General features: G+C 40.6%; 1 protein-coding gene across 1 annotated transcript; it reads right to left on the minus strand.

Annotated features, from left to right (window-relative positions):
* Positions 1–412: 412 nt before the first annotated feature.
* LOC125303739 (prolactin-like) lies at positions 413–2662 on the minus strand. Its single transcript, XM_048257637.1, has 5 exons — positions 2578–2662; positions 2282–2460; positions 2014–2115; positions 1694–1873; positions 413–1198 (listed from the first exon to the last, which is right to left on the minus strand). The coding sequence occupies exons 1-5, from the start codon at positions 2585–2587 to the stop codon at positions 1007–1009; spliced, it is 663 nt and encodes a 220-aa protein (XP_048113594.1). The 5' UTR covers positions 2588–2662; the 3' UTR covers positions 413–1006.
* Between the last annotated feature and the right edge of the window lie 14478 nt (positions 2663–17140).

Genomic DNA, 17140 nt, shown 5'->3' on the forward strand with positions numbered 1-17140 from the left:
CTGAGCAAGGGCCTAAAGATGAATGAAATACCAGGAAGTGAACGAGGACGCATTTATTCCCTTATCAACGAGTCACCAACTCAATTTCAGTGTCTGCTGTGTTCAGTCAATCAAAAATAGCTTTGAAAAAAAAACCAAATTACTTGTGTTATGTATTGCACTGTTACTGCTGTAGGCTAGTTATCGGAGTTGAATGATTTAGTTCCTAACAATATTGTCGGTAAAGATGCTAGTATCTTGAATTTCCCCAGCAAGCATCAACTGACGTTATAAATAAGTAAGCTAGTACGTACATTTATGTTACATCTGTGCATACAATTAAACAAACAATACAAACAAAACAAACAGTGAAGAAAATATTGAAGGACTAAACACTGAACAATAAGAGATTTTATTTTAAAAGAACAACTGTACATATACTATGGGTTAGGGTTATGACACAGCCTTGGTAAAGCAACTGTACATATACTATGACACAGCCTTGAATTGTTAGTTAAAACAAGATATTTCTGTGAAAAGGCTGTCCATTAAAATGTATCAATATGTTTTTGCAAATAATAAATAGAAGTTTCATATGTTAAAGTTCAAGTGTGGATAATGACAAACACATGCATGGCATTGGCATCTTGCCATGATCTCTCATTATGTCCACATCAGAATGGGATAACACTTCAATTGGATAGCACACCTACAGAGACTTTACAGACGGTTCCTCATTATGTTATTTATTTTGTTGAAATTCAAGTCTTTGTGACAGTTCACGGAATACCACTTTAAACAAACCCTGGCCACAAACTGTACTTAACAGTGTTGAAAAAGATAGTTTAGATATTTTTTAAAAGATAATCTTTCCACAAGGACCATCCAAATACAATGTGATATGAAACTATAACAGTCAAAATAAAAACAGCACATAGCATGATATACAGTACATTGTAAATCCGTCGTCATCATCTTGAATAAATAGAATGATATCTGTAATCTCCCATGAGAGTATCTGAGAGAGCTAGCATGCCTGCTCAGAAAGGATGGTACACCTGAGGATCTTGAGGTAGCTCTGCACCTTGTCTGTGTCTCTGCGTAGGCAGTAAAGCAGGTCATGGTCACTGCTAATGAATGTCTTAGGTGAGGGGGGGTCCAGCACCTCTGGGGAAAACAGACTGCTCAGAGAGTTACTGATCATGCCCAAGAGCTGCATCTGAGGAGGAGAGGAAGGGGAAAGAGAAGAGAGAGAAGGAGAGAGAGAGAGAGAGAGAGATGGAAAAAATGCCCATTTCTGTTTCACACATGTTCATCTCGTCATTCGTACATATAGAGTCCAAACTAAGAGCAGTGTTTTAAAATATAGAGTCCTAACTAAGAGCAGTATTTTAAAATATAGAGTCCAAACTAAGAGCAGTATTTTAAAATGTGTAGTTTCACCTGCTGGTCTAAAAAAAGTAATGACTAAAATGTCCCCCCTTTCATATGATGCAAAACAACTCTGAAAGTAGTGACTATAATATACGGCCAAACACATGATGTAAAGCAGCTGTGTGAATGGGGCTCTCACCCTCTCTGCCCCTCTCTGTACTCCACAGTAAGATACTGCTTATTAATGACATGGTATTTTACTGGGTATTTAGTGTAAAATAACTGGGAATTTACAGCTAAGTCTAACCGTGTAAAGCAGCTGTGTGAATGGGGCTCTCACCCTCTCAGCCACTCTCTGCACTCCGCTCCTGAGCTGCTGGACCATGTCACTCATCTGCAGGGCTTTGCTGGCGCTGTGCATGTTGAAGTCCTGCTGGGGGGCCATGATGTGGTGTAGGTAGGACAGGGGATCTCCCCAGGCCGCCAGGAGCCTCAGAATCACCTCGGTCAACTCCTCTCTCTGCACAGACAGTCCAAATCCCTCAGTTTAAGCCATTGGGGTGCAAAGCATGCAGAGTTTTCAAGTGAGTCAAACAAATTCATACACACAGACACACACACACACACACACACACACCTGGCAACTTACGAAATACTCACTGTAAGGCTCTGTGCAATGTCCTTGCCATTGGGAGTTTGTATGCCTGAAGTGTGGCATTTTCTTTCACCAATCAAATTTTTACTCAAAGGGAAGTATTGTTCCTGTTTAAAAAAAATCAAATGACATGCCTGTGAGGTCACCTAAACTACAGTATATTCAAAATCAGCAGTACAATCTCATTACCATTGTCCTCAGACATAAACAAACGGAAATAGACAGTGAGAGTGAGTGACAGAGAGAAAGAGAGAGGGAGAGAGAGAGACTCACAAAATCTGTGTGTAGGTCACTGGAGAGTCTGTGGATCCTGGCCGAGTGCTGGACCACCCTGTCGAACAGGTCAGCCAGAGAGAGGCTGTGGCAGCCGGCATGCCCAGGGGCACAGATGGGCACAGCGTCCCCCTGCATGTCCACTCCCAGGGAAAGCAACACAAAGCATAGCGCTGATCCTGGGGGGAAAACACACCACAAACAAAAGAATGATTTTATGCTGGAATCATTCCTTTCCAGAAAAAAAGTTCATTCCAAATTCATTCCAAATCAATTACAGTTCCAAGAAAGCATACCTTGTATCATCTTTACTGTCTGGTGGATCTCGTCTGTTTGGGCTGCTGACACTGAGACTTCACTCAATGACACTGTGACGACTGGCGTCACTAAATAAGTGTATGAGCATAAAAAATGTGCGTGCGTCTGCGTTCGTCACTACTCTCCTTTCCTCAGTCATTGCCCCATCACACCCCACTGCGGACTTTAGGAGCTCAGGCAGAAAACATTGTGTTCTGCCAGAAAGAGAGGCAGGGGCATCTTAGGGGAATGAAACACACAGCCCATCTCCAATTTAGGATTTACAACTTACAAGGCCCATGGATTCACACTTATTTTGTACTGGTATGTGATGAAAAGACTTGCGATAGAATTATACAAATGCCTTGTCTATAAAACAGCAGATTCATTGCCATATGTAATTGGAGCCCATACAGGAGCAATGAAGGGTTGCATGATGAGGGTCATGGCAATGGTAAAAGGCATCACACATGCTAACTGCTGTTTCAAGCATATGAAATACTGCATGGTAAGTTTAGTTTAGTTTACTGAATTTCAGCCTTATTGCAGGTTCATAAAGACAACTTACAGGCATCTGTCATCATAAACACTTAATTGTAATAAAAACATATTTTTAAAAAATCTTTTATGATGTTCAAAAGTTTGGGGTCACTTAGAAATGTCCATTCCACTCCACACAGGATATCAGCTGAGATCAGTTGCATTGTTTTTTTCAATCAGGGCCAGGGTTATGGGTGTTATAACGTACACACTTTTGCTAAAACACAATTTTATCCCACCCACTTTTTGTCAGATTAAAATGAAAGTAAAATATGTAAATAAAAGCTCCCGTAAGAGTTGGAACTCTATCTCGTTACGCACACACAGAGAGACACAAATAGGTCTGTTTATTTGATTAAACGGTCATCCAGCCAATCACATCACATTTAGTTAGCGTCAGTGAAGAGGGAACCAGAGCCGGTCTGATCAAATTCTAAGTGTGCGTCTTTCAAAGCTACAATACATGTGCTGCTGCTTCTGTCTGCATAGTGTTCAAAGCTACGATACATGTGCTGCTGCTTTAGTGTTCAAAGCTACAATACCTGTGCTGCTGCTTCAGTCTGCATAGTGTTCAAAGCTACGATACATGTGCTGCTGCTTCTGTCTGCATAGTGTTCAAAGCTACGATACATGTGCTGCTGCTTCTGTCTGCATAGTGTTCAAAGCTACGATACATGTGCTGCTGCTTCTGTCTGCATAGTGTTCAAAGCTACGATACCTGTGCTGCTGCTTCAGTCCATAGTGTTCAAAGCTACGATACATGTGCTGCTGCTTTAGTGTTCAAAGCTACGATACATGTGCTGCTGCTTCTGTCTGCATAGTGTTCAAAGCTACGATACATGTGCTGCTGCTTCAGTGTTCAAAGCTACGATACCTGTGCTGCTGCTTCAGTGTTCAAAGCTACGATACATGTGCTGCTGCTTCTGTCTGCATAGTGTTCAAAGCTACGATACATGTGCTGCTGCTTCAGTCTGCATAGTGTTCAAAGCTACGATACATGTGCTGCTGCTTCAGTGTTCAAAGCTACGATACATGTGCTGCTGCTTCAGTCTGTATGGTGTTCAAAGCTACGATACATGTGCTGCTGCTTCAGTGTTCAAAGCCACGATACCTGTGCTTACTGCTTCAGTGTTCAAAGCCACGATACATGTGCTGCTGCTTCTGTCTGCATAGTGTTCAAAGCCACGATACACGTGCTGCCGCTTCAGTCTGCATAGTGTTCCAAAGCTACGATACACGTGCTGCTGTTTCCAGTGTTCAAAGCTACGATACCTGTGCTGCTGCTTCAGTGTTCAAAGCCACGATACATGTGCTGCTGCTTCAGTCTGCATAGTGTTCAAAGCTACGATACATGTGCTGCTGCTTTAGTGTTCAAAGCTACGATACATGTGCTGCTGCTTCAGTCTGCATAGGGTTCAAAGCTACGATAAATGTGCTGCTGCTTTAGTGTTCAAAGCTACGATACCTGTGCTGCTGCTTCTGTCTGCATGGTGTTCAAAGCTACGATACATGTGCTGCTGCTTCAGTGTTCAAAGCTACGATACCTGTGCTGCTGCTTCTGTCTGCATGGTGTTCAAAGCTATGATACCTGTGCTGCTGCTTCTGTCTGCATAGTGAACTTCTGCAGTCAGCAGATTTGAGGTAGAATTGAAGTGCTACATGTTACTGCATTGAGCTAAATTAGTAAAACAAAAATCACTGTCTGATTACTGTACTCTCAGTAATTCTAATCCTGCATAATGTCAATGGAGAATGTTATGCTAGACAAGGTCAATCAAACAAACCAGCTAACAAGAGGTTAGCCATAGGCCTAGGCTACTATCCATTATCGTAAAATAACTGAAGTTGAAGTGAAAGCAATTCACATTTATTGAGCCCCATTGTGTTGATCTTTCTTGTGATGTGATGTGTAGTTTGCCTTTGTTCCTCCTCATTCTTGAATTTCCCCTTGGGGATCAATAAAGTATCTATCTATCTATCTTGTGTAGGCCTATTCATGTTAACGGTAGGCTATTACTGTAAGTGCATGGTTTTATTTGCATAAAATATGTTAAGAAAATGTAGGGAGTTATTTATAATCTGGCCGGGATTATCCCCCACACTAGACAGTAGATTTCAGATTACATCATTGCAAAGGGGATCTCCAATGTTTTCTCAGTTAGCCTTTTACAATTATATCAGATTAGTAAACACAATGTGCCTTTGGAACACTGGATGAATGCTTACTGACCATGTGTATCTGTATACTTGCATTAAAGATCAGCAATTTCTAATGTATAACATTAATGATGAAAACAGGGACATTTCTAAGTGACTCCAAACTTTTGAATGGTATAGTGTACTTAAACATAGACTACAATATTTCAAACAAAAGAAATCTACAATCCGTTGTCATGCACATGTGTGGAAGTCTGCACAATGTGATTGCTGAATGGAATTGCTGCTTTTTTATATCTCTCAGTTTTGCATCTTGTAATGGAGTTTGTTTGAATTTCTTGTTGTTCGATCTGTAAGTGTAAGAGCAATACCATTACAGATGCATGATGGTATCTGTAGTCAACAGATTGGGAGTATCTCATCCATGTCAAACATTATCTGTTAAAATTATGTTGAGTCCAGTTTTGATCAAGTGAGTTACTTCCAGTTGAGTAATCCCAGCATGCATTTCTACACAAGGAAGCCCAATCAGTATCAGTGGCAGATCTGCTGATGTCCCATTTTGGCAATGCATGATCAGCACGCGATGAACTATGAATAGCAATTCCACTCCAAATACATGATCAGCACACGATGAACTATGAATAGCAATTCCACTCCAAATACCCTTGTCCATTATTGTGATATATGACTTAATAGGAGCTGACACTAACAGGCAGATATTTGTAATACCCTCCCCCCCCCCCCCACACACACACACACATACACACACACACTTCCTCAGGCGCACAGAAGCAGTTCCTGGAAATCTTGGCTTACTTCCAAGCAATGCTTCTAGGGGTCTGTGATGTCAGCAAGTCTGAGGTCTCACTTGTATGACTTGACTGGGAACAACAGCCTGAGTGCAGAGCAGTGCTTATCAGAGCGTGGTGGAGTCACTTCGCCTTATAACTCACTTGCCTGCAACACCCACTCAGCTTTATTTTAAGCCTGTCGACATGAGACTTAATGTGAGCACATTGGGTCAACTCTTCTTGTGTTTCGCTCAAAACTTTCAACAGAAAGTGAAGCTTTGCATCGGCTGAACTTGTGCAGAGCAGAAAGCAACACAGTGTAAAAACCTATATTTATGTTTGCTAAATGATGCTGAAGGGGGGTGTCCAAAAGTGACAAAAAGGGCCACGTTCCTGCACTATAGTACAGGAACACCAAGGTGTTTTGGGAACACAGTGGCAATTACAGACCATTCTGCCTTTAATCTCAGTTTACCATCAACATCGGATGAAGCTGTTATTTAAGAAGTAAGAAACCTACGTAAGGTCGGTTTGAAAGGCACCCCTGTTGAAAAAAAACAGCTAGAAACCAGCTAATGCTGCACTGCAAAAAATGAAATCTAACCAAGTGTTATTAGGGCCCGAGCACCGACGGTGCGCGAGGCCGTGCTCCTAGACGGTTTGTCAGATTCATGTGAAATTTGGCGAACATTATGCCAAGATGTTGCTGGTGTTAAATTGTGAAGGAATTTTTGATATGTTGAAATATGTTATGGTTTTAATATCAAACCACATAAACAGGAAATGTGTCATAAAGTCACAGTGCATTCACATGCCTAGCATAGCGCCACCATCTGGCCAAGCAGGAAATGTGCCAGAAATGTTCTATGCTTTGAACGAATGGTCTGAAACTTCTCAGGTTAATAGATATTATGATGATATCCAGACACCCAATGGGCCTGCCTGGCATAGCGCCACCACCTGGCCAAGCAGGAAAATGTGCCAGAAATGGGCAATGTCCAATGTCTTTATTGATTGATCTGAAACTTTACAAAATATTGTGATGATATTCACATGTGTAATTCACATGCCTAGCATAGTGGCACCATCTGGCCAAGCAGGGAATGTTCCAAAAATGTTCAAGGCTTTGATGGATTGATCTGAAACTTTACAAAATATTGGATATGATGATTGTGATGACATTCACGTGTGGAATTCACATGCCTAGCATAGCGCCACCATCTGGCCAATCAGGAAATGTGCCAAAAATGTTCAATGCTTTGACTGATTAATCTGAAATTTTACACAAAATTATATATCATGATGATGATTAATATGTCTTTTTAACATGCCTTGCATAGCGCCACCAATTGGCAAGAGAAGGAATGTGTACAACATTTTAATTAAATATCATTATTTTGATGATATTCACATATGTCATTTCCATGCCTAACATAGTGCCACCATCTGGCCAACCAAAAAGTGTATCAGAAATGTTCTTTGCTCAAAATGAATGGTCTGAAATTTCTCAGGTTAATATTATGATTATGATGACACCCAATGGGCCTGCCTTGCATTGCGCCCCCACCTGGCCAAGCAAATAAATGTGCCAGAAAATAAAATACAAAAACAAATAGCACATGCATCAAATATGTAAATTTCACAAACGGAACACGTCGGGGCTTTGTTGGATTCCGAAATGTCACGGGTTGCGGCCCGCAGGTGCTCGGGCCCGCCATTGCCACTTGCGGCTATATTTATTATATATATATTATATATAGGGATTGTCAAAGTTTTTTTTTTTCCCCGTCATCTACTTCCTGAATTTTTGGTCAACGATGCCCGGGACACTGAACCACCGGGGCACATGACATTTGGTGGCTATGTAGCCCCACTAGACTTTCGCGGAAAAATTTTGTTTGGTCCCCGGGGGCCACTCACCCACCGCGCTGGGCCCCCCGAAACCCAAAAAATGCAGTTTTTCCTAAATAACTACCTGAACCGTGGCACCGAGGATCAAGACATTTTTATGGTATGTTGGTCTCAAGGGCCCACATCAACCTAGCCCATAATCACTCATTTGTGATTTGGACCCCCCCGGTAAAAAATGAAAATGCAATATCATTCTGCTTTAATCGCCCCTATCTTCAGTTAAGATGTTCAGAACTGCACCAAATTGTATGTGTATGATTGACCTGGCATTCTCTGGGGGTATGCCAAGTTTTGTAGAATTTCATCCATGGGGGGGTCTAAAAAAATTTAGGTTATGTGTACATTTAGTGACTGTACACTCATTGGCCTGTAGATGGCGGTGCACACATATACACATGCACACACACACAGGTACGCACATACTATTGGTATTAGAACGGCCGATACATAATTACAAATTCAGTAGGATTAAAAGAAAGCCAAATATTCATCATCATGGCTGCATTTTCAGAATTGGCGATAAGTAGTCGTTTGTCCACTAGATGGCGCATCGTTGCAGTGAGACGTAATTTTGTTGGAAGTTAAAAGTGGGTTGGAAAAACAATGGGCGCTTCCTACAAGGACTGTAGTTTACAGCAGAGAACGTCTAATAAGGATAGGATGATGTTCACATGAAATGTAATTCCCATTTCTTCTTGAAGCCGAAATAAATCTGAGAATGTTTATCGGACATGCTTGGTTTTTACTGCAGGTACGTTAATATTATAATATCAATAAGGACCTAGGTACAATAATGTTACCGTTAGCGTTGGTTGAGTGATGGAGGCGAATTTGATTGCATTTGTAGAAAACTATAAATGCGGTTATACCAAGCAAATTGATAGCAGCACTGTAATTGTATCTTTCGACTGTCATTTGTTGCAAGTGCTACAAAAATCATTCTGTGCAATGGAAGATTTACCAACGTTACAATCGGTCTGATACAGTTTTGCCTATACATGCGTGAGACTGAGACGCCTGTTTATTTGTTTTAAGTGCGTGCAGGGTGTGAGAGGGGAATCGATGTGCTTTGATTCCAGCTTGGTAGTTGTAGTCTGTGAGATTAAAAAGCACGTGTGTGTGAAGTATCCAAACAATTACACCTTCATTTCATTATGGCTGCTTTAGCCACACACCTTAAGCTACTGTGTAGTGGGTCCCATTTAGAAGTGGAACTTTTCGCACAATATGGCAGTTTAAGTCCGCTTGATACTGTAAGGCGTAAGCCATTGGTTTCCAAAAGAGATTTTATTTGTGTCGCCAGCATAGCCTATTGACAATTTATGTTGTAAATAGGCCTACCTTATAAGCCTACCTGTAGCTTAGGGAAGCTAACGGCTTTCTATTAGGATCTAGTTTGTTAGTTACAGTTTTGTCATAACTCCCTGATGCATTTTTGCATTTAGAATAACCAGAGCGTGGATATCTCAATTGGAAAATTAAACAATATCGGGCGCCTATGGACTATGGGTGAACCCAGCCTGATATGCCCGCTATTTATTTTTTGATTTCTTAAAAGATTGAGCTTGGTCTGGTGAAAGCCAGACAAGCCATGGACCTCAGTTACACAATTCAAGGGAACATGAATCAGCCTATATTTGCACTAACAACAACGGACAACAGCTCTTCACTCTTCCACTTTGGCCCATTAAAATGTGTATGCACAGTCTAGCGACGCATTTCATCAAGGCCCATTTGGACATGTCAGTTATTTGCACCACTGGTTAGATGTAAAACAGCATTTCGTTTCAGACTACTGTTACTTAATTTGTGCATTAACAATAACGTTTCAGACTACTGTTACTTAATTTGTGCATTGACAATAAAGTATTACATGAACTAAAGATGACTAAAATCTTATGTAGAAGAAGAAACATTCACAAAAAATCCATCCATCCAAAAATGACCTTTGTTTTTGATAGCTGTTGAAAACGGCATGGAACTGACAGATGTTTTTGTTTATAAATAAATAAATAAATAACATTATGCTGATACCTTTTGCTTTTCCCAAATACAATGTAGCCTACAGGTGTAAGTGACCTTTCATCAATCCAGTTGCAATGGATGAACTGTGATGAACTGCCCTACTTGTGATTGTTTAGAGATTTTAAAGGTTTTATAACAATGCTACATCTTCTTTGGCTATTCTACAATCTATTCACCTTTTCAGCACCAGTAGGCTACTTTCTGTGCAGCCGCGACACACACACTCAGGCATGCCAAACAAGCATACACAAAAAAGTTTCAAGAGTGGGGATGGAGTAAAAGATGGAGACAAATTGTGTGATTTATTTTCGCGGAACGGATGTACAGGACTGAGCGGCGGTCATATTTTGTACCGCTATGTGGTACATCTAGTTAAAAGAGCATTTATGTTTGGGTGGGCACATGCTCAACTAGCTTCAATGGGCATTGAGCACCATACAACCTAAGGCAATAACATTTGCAGCTGTCAGAAATATATATAGCAGCCAGTGTTGGGAAAGTTCACTTTCTACGTGAACCAGTTCAAAGTTCAGTTCACAAAAAAATAGTTCAGTTCATAGTTCATAATTCAAAATTTTTAACTAAGTTCACACTTTCCACTTTTTTTTTGTTGCTGCGAGCTTTATTTTTCCATATAGAATGCAGTTAATTTGGGTTGAAGATCTGTCTTGACAGTCTTTAGATTTTTTATTGGCTTGCACATACCTCGAAAGGCTAGCCAGGTGCTTCAGTTCAATGTGCCGTTTCAGGTTTGCTGTGGATGTGACTGATGTGCAGGCAAAGTTTGCACAGAAATGTACGATTTTTCCCATCCTCACCGACCTTGTCATAAAACTCGTTTAAATGATCATACGACGCCTCCTTGCTGCTTTGTCGTCTACATCAGCCTTTCTCAAAAATTCTTTGACCTGAGGCCCAGTCAAGGCATACTTTGGGGTCATAGGGCCCACCTACATGAACCCACCCCCTCCTCCCACCCCTATTGTAAAATACAATTACAATAGTTTCATTGTTCTTGCATTGTTGCATGATGCTTGCATGAGAAATACTTACTTTTGAGAAATACTCAAAACAACAACAATTATATGGGTGCCGTTGTTTTGGGATGTTTCCCTCATGCAAGCATCATACACTGATAGCATATTTATATGCTATTTAATTACATTTCATTTGAATGCCTGAATGTAAGGATTCAGGAAACACACCAGCTTTTGTGAATGGTAAATGGCGGATCAGATCATGTGTAAATCACTGATCTGGAGATCTTTAACTATCTTTAACTAAGACTAATTAATAGCTTTTGGCTGACTTTAATACTTAATGCTAGACAGTGTTTTATATAGTCTGTGCTCTGTTTTTTATGGAAGTTTCATAAATCCACGTCGTTCTATTAAATGTCGTTTCCTAATTAAATAGCCTTCCAATAGGTTGAAGCTTAGCTTTCAATGTGCACACGCATGCATTGAATAAACGCTCATTCCACAACTTAATTCTATGCCTCTATGTTTGATGACACCAAACTAACAAGTATGTCCTACTAATTACAGAAACGTTTTTTCAATTTCAATTTATTGTGCTTATAGAGCGCCAAAACATTACACATGTATCATGGCGCTTTACAGAATGTAGGCAATCAGAGAAGGAGAAGGAGAAGAGGAAGAAAAGAAAAGAAAGAAAGAAAGAAGGCCCATGGGTAACAGGGGTGAGGAAAAACTCCCTAGAATTGGAGATACATACAGTGGGTCCCAGTTAAGTTTGGACGGGTTCCTTCATGAATCACGCACCCTATTTTCTCAGCAGAAATGGCACAAACTGCAGTTGACACAAACAACCACAAGGTGTCACTTGGGAGTTCTGCCACTACTGTTTTTGACGCGACTTGACTTAACTGCTTCCATGACGCAGTGAGCCATTACCAAACATATATGATAATAAAATAGCGTGAGTTTATATATCTTATACCCTATTTGTCATGGTTACTTATAGATTTGATAGTGTAATGATAAGCACATGAGACTTTCAGCGGGGGCACGGGAACTTAAATTGATCACCGTAGTTTAAGCTTACACTTAAACAGACAAAACATTCTAATATGAAAATGTAGATGCAATTGTTGTAAAATGGTGCAGCTCCTTTAAGAAAGCCCCGTGCGCAGGGATGGAGAGAGAGAAAGTGAGAGGGGATGTGTGTGTAAGAACTGTAGCACGAACATTTTTTTAAACAGCTGGACAAATGATTTAGCTAATTGATTATAGCCTGTACACCAGCAATTGTTGAACATTTACCTGTACAAGTGCATTGACAGTAGCCCAGCCTAACAAGCATGTTGCATGTTGTAGGCCTACTGTAGAAATTTCACTTAAATTGCAAACGCAACATGCCTGCTTGCCGACGTTCAAACGACAACGAAAAATATCAACAAGAGGGTTGAGTCTGAATGACACGGAGTTCAGACTCATATTGCTTCTCATAACCATCTATAAAAAAAGTGTTTTCTTTTCTTTTTGAGCACGTCCGAATCCCAGGACATAATGCACTGGACCTTATAATAGGCTCGAGATATAATTCCAAAGGGGCCAGATAGGGGCCTACTGCACTTAAAACTTAAAAAGATTGAACGAAGCTTCCCGAAATTTGAAATTGCGATCAGTGACTGGCATCGGGTGAAGCTTTTCGAAGTTGAACAGTCTATTAAAAACTATTTGAGCACCTCAATGTCACAGGAGAGACTGGGCTCTCCCTTCTATGAATTGAAAAAGACGTTATGCTACCTGCAAACTAGCCTATGATTTCATTGCTGAGTTTGCAGCAAAGCAAGACAATGTTATTTCAGAGTCAGGATATGGCGAGTCAGTGTCATTTATTTGTCCAATGTTAGCCTACAGACCAGTTTCCATAGTGCACATCGTATCAACAGTCTGAATGTCGTGTGTGTTTCTGCTCATTGACAAATACCGTTCAGCACAATGATTCATGCCCAATTAATTTCCCCTGTTAAAGTGTTCACCTTTGTTACACTATTTGGTTTCGTGATGTAGCCTATGATAAACACACATATGCCCAAATATGTGACTCAGCTAATGGGATAGGCTATACAATTTCCCCTCTTAAAGACAAGCTGGTGTAGCTTATTAGACTAGGCTACTAAAATGTACCGACAGTAGCCTTGGCTATAAGTAAGCTATCGCATGATTTCATGCACGCAAGTTCATGCATCTGTCAAGTTCGCACAGGGCCTCGCACCCCCTTGCGACGGCCCTGCAGCTCCTCCTAAGACAGCGAAGAAAAAGTTAAAATACGCGATAAACCCGGGAAAAGTTGACAGGTTTGTTTCGGTCCCGGTGATTCTTTGTGAAATTGTGCAAACGACAGCCTTTTCAAGGCATTTCAAGGAAGGAGTCGTAGCATGCAAGCTCCCAAATTGACCCAGTAGCCTACAGAAGGCATCAATAAATTGTTGGGACTGGGGAGGGTCATGCGAACCCTGGCAATTCTTGCTGGCGAGGGAGGGTCACGTCTTTTTTGACTAACGCTCCCAAAACTCCTCCGGTAGCCCCTTAAATAAATAATGAACAGTCCCTAATTGATTATAGCCTGTAGGCCTACACCAGCAATTGTTGAACATTTACCTGTACAGGACATTGACAGTAGCCCAGCCTAACAAGCAGATGTTGCAAAAGACGCAATTAATCAGAAATAAATAATGTAATCTGCATCTGCAAACTGCAAGCAACAAGAGGGTTGAGTTCGCTGTGAGGCCAAACCCAAGAGCAGAGCCTGTTAAGGCACTCGATAGGCTATATGGTAACGAGCTGTGTAGTGTTAATTTCGTCAGACGAGACGAGAGGAAATATGTTCGTCAACAACCTTTTTTTTCATGACTAAGATGAAACGATGATGAGACGGCAGTAATGTCCTAAAACACTGACTAAGACTATCTTAAGATGCATTATTGTTGACGAAAAAAGACGAGACTAAAATGTTTTGCATGAAATAAAAACTAAGATAAAATCTCTCTTCATTTTCGTCTACAAAATGAGAAAACAGAATATCTAGCTGTTACGTTTTCAAAATATTCCGAATGAGTTCATACGCAGCTTTCCTGTAGGCTAGTCTATGTGCTGTTGCTGCAACACGAAACTACATGGAACAAGAACACTGGAGATTTCTGCCAGAGTTAGCAAGCTAACTACCTAAGCTTTATGCCACAATGCTACATACCCAGAAGTTGAAGCTTCTCTCATACAAATTAACATCCCCCAGAATGTCCATACGAAAATGTTCATTGTGTAATGTTAACTATTTAACTAGTTAGACTGATGATGCAAAGTTTGCTAGCAAGTAAGCTAATATGGAAAGTTCGCTAGCAAGTTAGCTATGGCTAAGATGGAGTCTCTGTTTGGGGAATGTGTTGTGTTTGGGCGCATATCGCCATCTAGCGAGGCGGAGTAAAACATTAATACTTTGGCCTATGACAGTGTTTCTCAAACCTTTTCAGTTTCAGGACCACTTAACTAACCCTATCTAAAAAAAAAAAAAGATTAGACCTACTTCAACAGTAGCCTATAATTAGTCTACACAATAGGCCTACTGAACCACCTTGCTTATTGTCTTTGTACTTTGCTTATTGTGTGGATTCATACTGTATGATTTAAACTGGCATATCTTAGTTGCAGAACTGTTTTTACGTACAAGTTAATTCAATATTGCAAACAACTCCTCTATATTATATTTTACCACGTCTGCTCGCGGACTACTTGGGATACCTTGCGGACCACCAGTGATCCCCGGACCACACTTTGAGAAACACTGGTCTACAAATATGACAGTGGTCCAGTCAAATCTTTTACTGTCTATGGTCAAATCCCAGCCGAGCTATAACTGTAGCTCGACTTACCTGTGCATGTAAACATACTGACTGACAAAAAATCAGAATGAGTAATTATAACAGACGAGTAGCCCTGTGGACACACAATATTGTTGGAAAATTGAGATGTGTGAAACACTATTTGACTCAAATGGTAATCAGAAATAATTTGTTATAAAAAAAAAGACTAAAATGTGTTGACTAAAACTGACTAAGACTAAGATACTTTTAGTTTTCTTTTGACTAAAACTAGACTAAAATGACGAGACTTTTAGTCAACTAAAACTTGACTAACAAAAAATGATATTTGAATGACTAAATATGACAAAGACTAAAAAGGACATTTCGTCACAAGACTAAGACTAAGACTAAATTAAAAATAGGTGACAAAATTAACACTAGAGCTGTGTGTGCCTGGAAAGACAATAGAAGATGCTTTCTGAATAGCACAGTGAAGACGGCTCTGGTCATCCCATACATTCCCCCCACTTCCTGTAGCCTACCATTATGACTTGTTGCCGTTTTGGGACATTAAGCTTTTTCACGTTAAGCCCCCCCCCCACCCCTTCTTTCACAAGCAGTGGGGAGCGCGGGCACAAAATAACACTTTTTTGGTAGACAAAGGAGGGTTCTCCCGCGCTTCTGTCATTTGGCGACAATCCGGTTGCAACCAGGCCAGGACAGATATTTTTAGAGAAGGAGAGACGAGCTCAGATGTCTTCTTAATTTTCTTTATTCTTTAGTAAAAGGTGCAGAACATTATTAAACTTTGACTAACGCTTCGATGTGTCGATGTTTTTGACTAACGAACATCTAAAACGTTATTCAAAGTTTAATAATGTTCTGCAAAACTAAAGAATAAAGAAAAAAATTAAGAAGACATCTGAGCTGCACCGGCCTCCTTCTCTAACACTTTTTTTTTTTTTTTAAATATTTCTAAAATCATTTGAGTTTCACTAGTCACATGTTTTAACAAGGAACACTTGTTATTGAACTAATAACAGACGTGTGTTGAAAATTTACTTTATTTTCCATAATGAGAAATAACAGAGTAAGAATAACAATAATGCAGAGTCTAACTAAGGTCAATCTTGCCAAAAACCTGAAAAAACACATGAGGCAAAAGTGCAAAACATCACAAAACTAACTAAACTAACATGCGATATTTTTGTGTTGCAATCATTGTAGCCTACAGTTGTAACAGCTTAAACAGTCGCTTTTACTCCCCGTAGATAGCCATTATAAAGAACGCTTAACGGTCCCAAAACAGCTATCAACTAATCACCAAACGCCTTATAAACAAGTATTGCCAGGAGCAACACCTTGCAAAAAAATGATAACAATAGGCCTTGGCCTTTATATGGCTCTGCTCCTGCCTAGATTCGAACTCAGAACTGCCTGAAAGTTGCAGACCTGTTCTGGAAATACGCGCATTAAGGAGATGCTGTAGGCAAAGGCTATATTTCAACCTCGTTAGTGTAGTAAAACAAATCAGAACTATTCATGAGGTTTCTGGGCAGCATATTTATGTTCTGTTAGCAAGTGAACTTCTTATGACTGCCGACAAAGTAGTACTGCCAGCTGAAGAAGCTCTCATTTTAAAACATTACTGAGAGACAGGCACTGTACAATCAAGACATCTTGCCACTGAATCCAAAACTATGTTTAACATTATGTAAAGCTTATAGGCTACCGTGGACTAGCATGTTGCAGGGGCTGCTAAAAACACAGAGAAACGCACTGACTTGACTTGGCCAATCACAGCCCTTGCTGTCGAATGCTCCTTCCGGTTCGACCGTGGAACGCCACAGCGGACTATGCTGCCCCCAAGCGGCTGCAGTTGTACTTACATTTCACCCAGCTGCGTGAATCACCTTGATGGTGAATGAAGTGTCAATTCTTAACTGGGACCCACTCTACATGTACATATATCCTGTATGGGTTATGTATGTACATATATCCTTTAGGGTTTTGTATGTTGTACTGTCTGTTCTGTCGTCTGTCCTGAGCCCAACACCTGATCAAATTAATCAAATTCCAGGCTGTTCCATCGTAGCGGCAATAAAGCATTGACTTGACTTGAAAACTCAGATGCCCTTCTGTTCACCTCCACCTACCACCACAACCATGTAACCTGCGTTGTGTTGAACCTGCACGATTCAGCCCTGCACACGCCCGGACTCGAACCCGCGAACAGCAGCACCTCGCATCGAGGCCGGAGCGAAGCTAACAATTGAGCCAATAGCCCAGGCTACTGGCTCGCATGCC

This window comes from Alosa alosa, chromosome 11 (genome assembly GCF_017589495.1).
Source record: "Alosa alosa isolate M-15738 ecotype Scorff River chromosome 11, AALO_Geno_1.1, whole genome shotgun sequence".
Classification (NCBI taxonomy): Eukaryota; Metazoa; Chordata; class Actinopteri; order Clupeiformes; family Clupeidae; genus Alosa; species Alosa alosa.

What these genes read in the sequence shown, in the direction of transcription:
- LOC125303739 (XM_048257637.1), bottom strand. An exon ending in GTGACCTACACACAGATTTT is followed by an intron (nt 2,116 to 2,281) that starts GTGAGTCTCTCT and finishes TTTTTTAAACAG; the next exon opens with GAACAATACTTCCCTTTGAG. An exon ending in TGCAGAGAGTGGCTGAGAGG is followed by an intron (nt 1,199 to 1,693) that starts GTGAGAGCCCCA and finishes TCTCCTCCTCAG; the next exon opens with ATGCAGCTCTTGGGCATGAT.